Raw genomic sequence first — 7,784 nt, forward strand, 5'->3', positions numbered from 1 at the left:
CCGGTGCGTGGTAGAGTGCAGTCGTTTATTTCATTTTTGTTGGCTTCTGTGACAACGTGATGTTAGGCCACTCTGCACTGTGTGTATTAGCTATCAATCGATTTACATTAATCGAGCCAATATGACTTGACATGTTGTTTCACGTAGGTCAACAAATAGGTTGTATCCATAACTAATGTAAAGCCATTTCAAATACCATCGCAGATAGTTTTGTTATTGAAACGTAAGCGTTAAATGCCGCGCAGAGAGAATATAATTAAGCGATGAATTTGTAACGTTTCTCACTGATTGTGTAACTGGCGTAAATAATATTAATGTGGATGTGGATTCGATTTTAGGGGTGTTTGTATGATAAAACTGTGTCTGAATATGAGTGGAGCAACACAAGCGACACACAAACCGAATATCAGCTGACGCTGCAATCTGAGTAAAAGTGAAATGTAACATTTTTATTTAAATTCAGTAAGCAAAGACCTAGCAGATAGATCTCTCTTGTAAACCTTGACGTCATTTTATGGAACATTTTGCAATAAAAAATAATGCCAAGAATAAAAAGCTCAGACATATTACTGCACTTTCGACTTCTGTCAAACTTTTATTAGTGAAATAATCCTGAAGATATATTTCTACATATGGCGTTGTTTTACATAATCTTCAAGAAATGACAGGACATAAAATCTGACAGATGATTCAAAGACCACAGTACAATCTCTCTTTTTTTACTTCAGCAAACAAAGGTACATGAAAAGTGGCAAGTCTTTCGACAATAAATAATAAATTATATATATTTTGTAGTACAGGAACAAAAAAATTCCAGAGCTAACCAACGGTTATTTTAACCAATAACTATACACATCTTTGGGAAAAACGTTCTTGGACGGACACAAACTCACACACAAAGTTCCCACGAAGCTTGTGGCAAAATAGAGGTATACCTTGTTGCAATGCTTTAGTACTTGGGCTTTTAAGGAGAGAATTAAACAAAAAAAATGGAAAAGCTGTATCTGCAATCCTCCATCGGTCATTTTGGGAGGTATTATTGTCAGGAGCCAGCTATTTTAAACGGAATCGCTGGACATTTTTGTAACGCACAACAATGTGTGAATCTGAATTTCAGATGAAATGAAACCATCTTCTCTACTTTCTCAAGGTGTCGGGCTTCTTCGAGGCAAACCAGTTTGTTGTAATCATTGAGATCCTCCAAACTTGTTTCTTTTTTGGCAAAACGGTAACCAACTTAATTTCCATTACAGGCAGCACCAACACGATGACACGAGATCTATCCACTTCTTACGTCAAATATGCAGAGTTTTTAATTTTCCAGGAACTCACACAATTTACATCATGGTTATTGTATCTTCTTTTACGTTATTCAGCAAGACTTCTTGGGCGTAGATAGAGGTACGTTTCAGCTTTGTGTAATTCCCATGATTGTCTTCACAGTGTAAAAATACAACCAGGGGTTGTTTAAATAAAGAGGCTTCGTGCAGTTTAATGTGTGGTACTTTTCAGATGTTCAGCCAGGGCGCAAACCAGTATGTCCGTTTTTTCAGCACCTAGTATTTGTAGGGCTTTTGAAATGCGAAATGGTCCACAACGCTCATGCCTCTATAGGGCTCGCTACCATGCTGTTCGGTGTATCTGGTAGCTGAGACGACATTGACGCAACCTCGCTCCCAGTCGAGTTTGAACCTGGCCCTCCTTCCGAGAAATTGACCTAAAAAGAGAATGCAAATGCAATATTACTCCTTATGTCACTTGTCAATAAATAACCATCAATATACAAAGACAAGTTTGTTGGTCGTCAAATGAACCTGATTACAAGCCACGTGGGCTACTTTGGGATCATGTGGAAAACGGTTTAATAGCAAATTATCGCGAAATGCATGAATTGGTTAGATCGTAAAATTAAGCAGTTATGGAATTAATGTAGCCAATGGTAGTTATTTATGATTACATTTACAGTTGTATACTAAAAACGTAACAATTGTTATTAACTGTACCTAATAATAATAACAATAATAATATTAATAATAATAATAATAATAATAATAATAATAATGGTAAGCTAAACATCTCAGATATCTCTGTTTCTACTATTACACATTACTTTCATTTTACTATGGTGCGACGAATAATGCGCAGATTTCGGGATGATAATAGTTCACTGAGACGCTTGCTGAATTGTAGTTTCACAATAGGCCTTGCGCACGGTTTTGTGCGGCCCGTGCTTCCCTATTGGCACTCACCAGTTGCTGAAACGCAGGCTGGTCTATGTCACTCTGCAGTGCGAAGTCACTCAGAACTTTCCAAGGCGGTTGGTAACTCTGCACCTCTACTGGGTTCGCCTGCAAACCACCGTCGTGTCTCTCTGGACTGGCGGCCACCATTGGGGTCCCTGTCATCCCCTGGATATTCTGCAGAAACCCGCAAAGAAACTAGTTGAGTCAGAGAGCTAAAATTAGCATGCATGTTCAGAAGCGTACATGGAAAATAATTCCAATACTATCCCACTGAGGCTCACGTCGGTGTTGGTCGTATGGGCCCACATTACAATCGGACACGATAACTTTGTAAATTAGAAAACAAAAAAAATTCTCAGGAGTCATGCAACAATTTCATATTGCTCGGTGTAATTAACGTTCGCAAAGTCTAGATATTTTCTCCCAAAAGACAAATGCAAGTCGCATATCGAGGAAGGCGTTTTTACTAATTAATAGTATCGTTCGATTAATTTGGAATGTGCTGAATTATTTTGACAGACATTATCACATCGGAGCAAATGTAGGCTACGTGTATTCCGGGGAAAGGGAGGGGGTGGTAGAGGGGGAGGGGCGCCTTGGGTTGGGGGGGGGGGGTGTTGTAGAGTGTATGGATAGGTTGGCATATACTTCTTTTAATCCTTAATTTATAATGTTGCGTTTATGTCTGAATGTGGTTACGCGAGGAGTTACTGTATCATAATTTCGATACGTTTTGACATTTTTGGAGTGTAAAATGACCAATTCATTGATCTTCTGCGAATGTAATCAGTGCATCTCTTGCTTGATTTCTGGGGCATTGCCCGGGTCCTCACCGTTTTGTCGTTGGGTTGTTGCTGCTGGAGTTGCTTCATCAGTATACTCCTCTTTTTGTCCTTGCAGCGCTTGTTTTGAAACCAAACTCTGATGACTCTGGGACTAAGGCCTGTCATTTCCACCAGCTGCTCTTTCATAAGGGCGTCAGGTCTAGGGTTAGCGTTGTAACAAGTTCTCAGCGTGTGAAGCTGTTTTTCGTTGAGTACCGTTCTGACCCGAGTGGTTTTCTCCGGCTGTTTATGAACGTGCGGTCGAAGCGCAGGCTGTCTTGCAGATACGGGCTCTGCTGTAAAGAAAACAAAAAAAGATAAATGACCAGATGACAAGTGCTAACCAGTTACAAAAAAGAAATCGACAGGATTAAACACAGTTGGGTCTACACTATTGTGACTTTTATAAACATATATTTCAGTTCCGGTAATATTTTTTCACGTTGGATTGGATGTTAATCGTAACTGTCACTATCAGCAATGTACTACACACTGCATTCGCAAATACATTTGAAATACTTATTGTACTATATCCTTGCCTATGTTGGTGCCCTTTATGAAATCGCAATGAGAGAGAAAAAAACCTCCCTACACATGGACAATAATATTATTCTCCTATCGGGTTTACCTCAGTCGATATTCCTAAATTTATGGGAATACAGACCAAAAAGAACTAAAATGCACAAATTTTAGTCAATGCCCATAGGTTATTTAAGGCTATTACCAACGGTGATTAAGTTGAATTGATTAATTAACTATTTATAAAGTGAGCTAAATAATTGCGCTCGGTATCTGAAGATGAGCTGAAGAGCTCTGGTTGCAGACGCTTTGTGTTTATAAAGGTGAAGTAACTCTGAATGTGTAATGTCAAAAATGTTTTTGAGACTACAGTGTCAATGTAATATTACACTGGAACAAGTACAAATGTCTAAGAACTATCAAGGGTTATCAATCGTAGGGTCTCAGTGTCCATGTCCCTGGTATCATGAAGTTACACAATGAATTAAGGTGATCAGAATAGGTATATGCTGGGCCTTACTTCTTTTAAAAAAACTGGTATAATCACTGTCCCTTACTTGCCATAAGTATGGCAGAAATCCAAAATATTTTGTGTATATACGCATGAAAATATTTCATTTCTGCGATGAAATGTGTAAATAGACTTATTAACCTATTAAAACCGTATGTGGAACAGCTATGGTACAGGATGACCCTCTCATTTTAACAAACATATGTCCATTACGTGGGTTTGCTTGCTGTATGTAGTTCTTAAGATATTAGATGAAAAGCTATGTCTGTCAAATAAAAATAATAGTTTTATACATTAACCTGGAAAGATGGTTTAATGTCACTCGATATCCTTTAATTCATTTGGGTTATTTATTTATTTTGAAACATCATTAATATTTCACAATACGCCGATTACTGTAGCCCATGGAGAACAGGCAATCAAAGAGATAAACTTTTCATTGTTAATGAAAGGAGGCTAAATATGACGACCAAGGGACAAAAACCGTTTTAAATTACTTCATTAACAGCACCAGCACAGCGCATTCTTCCACTTTTGTCAAACGTACAAAACGCGCAACCTACCCGCCATCTGTAAGGGTCTTGCTGGGTGTAAAGGGCTCAAAGGGTCTCCTGCTCCCATTGTTGCCCGCTCCACGACGTCGTGATCAGCCCTGCAGAATAGGCCGTCCTCTCTGAGCGCGAACTCGTCCCCGGGGATGAGCTGACGGCTGCAAGCCACACACCGAAAGCACTCGATGTGGTACACCTTGGAGCGTGCTCTCATCACGAAGTCGTTCTTGCTGAAGCCAATGTTGCATTTTGCACACTTTATCCCGTATAACCTGAGAAAGAGACGTTAGGTAATGTTTAGAGATGCTATGTACTTCACCGAGAACTCCGTTTCTTGCTCAGAAGAAATCAAATCAAGGGAGTATTAGGTACAGGACTTCAAGCAAAAAATCTCCATAATATAATATAATATAATTTGTAACAAACGTTAAGCGCACGTATGTAGAGACGTGCTATTACAAAGACTTTCATTAAAAAAGATGATTAAAATTATTGTTAATATTACTATTTATAGTAATAGTAACGATATTATTATTGTTGTTGTTAATAGTAACAGTGGCACTAAAATGGATGAGTTTTTGTGTGTTCAGGTTATGTAAGTTGAAACATCTTAAATAGTGTCCTTACTTTTCATATATTATACATTTTTTGCACGAGTTCATTTGCACACAGTACATCTGTAGGCCAATATTGGCTTGATTGTTGTTAACTCTTACAGTACAAGGAATGTATGTCATATGATGCAAAATAAAGGTCGCTGCTGCTGAGGAACGTGGAGGAACAACTACATTCGTCAATGAGCGAAAATGATTCATTTGTTAACAAGTCCATGTGGTGTGGTGGCGTGTGTGTTTATATATACATATACACCTCATCGCCACGATTTAGTAACATAAATATAAAGTATCTTATAAAAGTATCGTTTTTGTACTGGCAATCATCATTACATATAGCTTCAAATTATGAAACATCGTTTGGATTACTACATCAATTTAATTGCCAATGTAACACCATCATTCAGTGAACTATTTACTTGCCAGGGCATACATTAAATTTAACTTAAATTCTAAAAAATATTGTATATTTAAAACAATGAATGCATGACATAAGCCTCCATTGATAAAATTCTCACTCAGCACAATCAACAAAAATAAATGAAGCCACATCGCTTAATTTAATTTAAATATCGGCAATACCGAGATCAAAATTTCAAATATTTTTTAATAAAAATATTATTTTCGTTACATTTTACTACTGAATGTCTAAAGAAGATAATCAATTGCATCAAAATACATTTCGAAATTGTTTTATAATTCTTATTTAGTTTTACTGAGTTTTCTTTGTCTCTGGTCAGGCCTTTAAAAAACATAGTTTATTAAATTCTATGTGTTGTTATTTATTCCCTGTCAGAGTTTTCTATGGAATCCACACAATGTCCTTAAATACCAAGTGTTTAAAGAATAAATTGTGCATCAAAACAAGCTTAAAATAGCGAAGGAGTCAATACACTAATTTTATTTTTAATGGCACATACGCGGAGTATAGCGGAGTATAGCGGTCTTTTTTTTTTTTTTCAAAACAAGACCTACCTGATATAGTCTCTTTTACAATAGGTTTTTCCGTCTCTAACAAAGCAGGTACAGGACTCGTCCAAATACTGATTGCACTCTGCGCACTTCAAGCACGCCGCATGCCACTCCAGATCGGGGGAAACCCTCAGAATATACTGATCGTGTATTTGATTTCCACATCCAACACACAGCGAAATCAGACGCTTTTCTGGGAACAGAAAAGAAAACAAAGAAAAATACATCACTGATCTATTACGAACAGTGTACAAGCAGCGTGCATAAAATACGCGAATATATTCTATATTCTCACACATTTGTTCCATTATAATGCATTCATTTCGCTAGAAAGCAAAGTGAAATCTACAAGTATGACATATGGGTCATGCATATCCAGAAACATGCAACATGCTAACAACAAAAACACAACAACAACAACAATAATAATAATAATAATAATAATAATACGTAAAACGCATCTGCTAATTTCAATAATGTTCTTCCAGGCACTCCAGTGATTTCCTCGACATGACGACCCCAGAACATATTCTGCTTTATATTCCACCAATTGTAAATTTTAACTTCATGACAGGACTTCAGTAATAGTGCAATTATGCAAGAAACTTGACAGATACGTGACAGTTACATTTTTATCAACCAGGCAAACATATTCAACATGCTTTCATTTCATCTTTTCGCTCGCCTACTTTTTATGATTTGCTGCTATCAAGCATGCAAGACAAGACAGTCAAAGAAAGGGTAAACTATTGAGTCATCTTTGTCGGAATGACATGAATTCAGCTTTTTTTTTACCCCCACAGAAGTTATGGAAGAGCAGCAATACTTGAATATTCATCTATACAAAAACGATCCATGCAAGGTTCACTTACTTTTCGGCGGGTCCCCCATATCTCCCATGTCAAGAAAGTAAGGCGGTGTTAGGTCCACTTTAGAAACGTAGAGCAACAGTTTTATGCCAGAATGTGTTATTTTTCTCGCAGTTGCGGTGGGGCAGTGGTTGCGGGGTGCAAAGGCGCTGCAGGACCGCTCCGACTGGTATTGTTCGCGTTGAAAGTAAGGGGTGTGTGCGTGCTGCAGTGCCTAGTCCCACTGCCGACGGGGCACTCTTGTCCTTATCTCTCACTCAAACTCTCTGCTCTAACTCTCCTCAATCGCCATTGGTCTGACGTAGGGAACGGAAACGTCATCTTTGTGCGAAGCTGATTGGTTATGGAGGAGTAGAGCAGCTGTTCCTTTCATTGTATTGCAAGTATTGGAGTCCCTCGCGTAGTCCGATGCAATATCGTAGCTGTTTCATTATGACTTCCCGGAGCCCGTTCCTCTCTCCGTGCAGTTTCTTCCTTCAGTGCTTGAAATTGACAATATTATAGCTTACTGTATTTTGTATTCACGTTTATTTGTGCTTGAATGTATTGTTGGTTTTACAGTTGTGTTTGTACTCTGATAGGCCTAATAGGTGCATGGGCGTTGTGATTGTGTGTAGGCTACTAGGTGGTATATTTTTTTTTACTTATTTCTACTGTAGTATTTATTTATATATAAGTATT

General features: G+C 37.9%; 1 protein-coding gene across 2 annotated transcripts; it reads right to left on the reverse strand.

Annotated features, from left to right (window-relative positions):
- Positions 1-881: 881 nt before the first annotated feature.
- On the reverse strand, positions 882-7,312 carry isl1 (ISL LIM homeobox 1). Of its 2 annotated transcripts, none has more exons than XM_036527519.1 (6): positions 7,107-7,312; positions 6,238-6,427; positions 4,661-4,920; positions 3,077-3,360; positions 2,250-2,417; positions 882-1,717 (listed from the first exon to the last, which is right to left on the reverse strand). In XM_036527519.1, exons 1-6 carry the CDS (start codon positions 7,132-7,134, stop codon positions 1,601-1,603), a joined length of 1,047 nt encoding a protein of 348 aa, XP_036383412.1. In that variant the 5' UTR covers positions 7,135-7,312; the 3' UTR covers positions 882-1,600. The 2 variants fall into 2 exon arrangements, with proteins under 2 accessions (XP_036383412.1, XP_036383411.1); XM_036527518.1 differs by having other exon boundaries at positions 3,077-3,363.
- Between the last annotated feature and the right edge of the window lie 472 nt (positions 7,313-7,784).

The sequence above is a fragment of the Megalops cyprinoides genome, chromosome 4 (genome assembly GCF_013368585.1).
Source record: "Megalops cyprinoides isolate fMegCyp1 chromosome 4, fMegCyp1.pri, whole genome shotgun sequence".
Taxonomy (NCBI): domain Eukaryota; kingdom Metazoa; phylum Chordata; class Actinopteri; order Elopiformes; family Megalopidae; genus Megalops; species Megalops cyprinoides.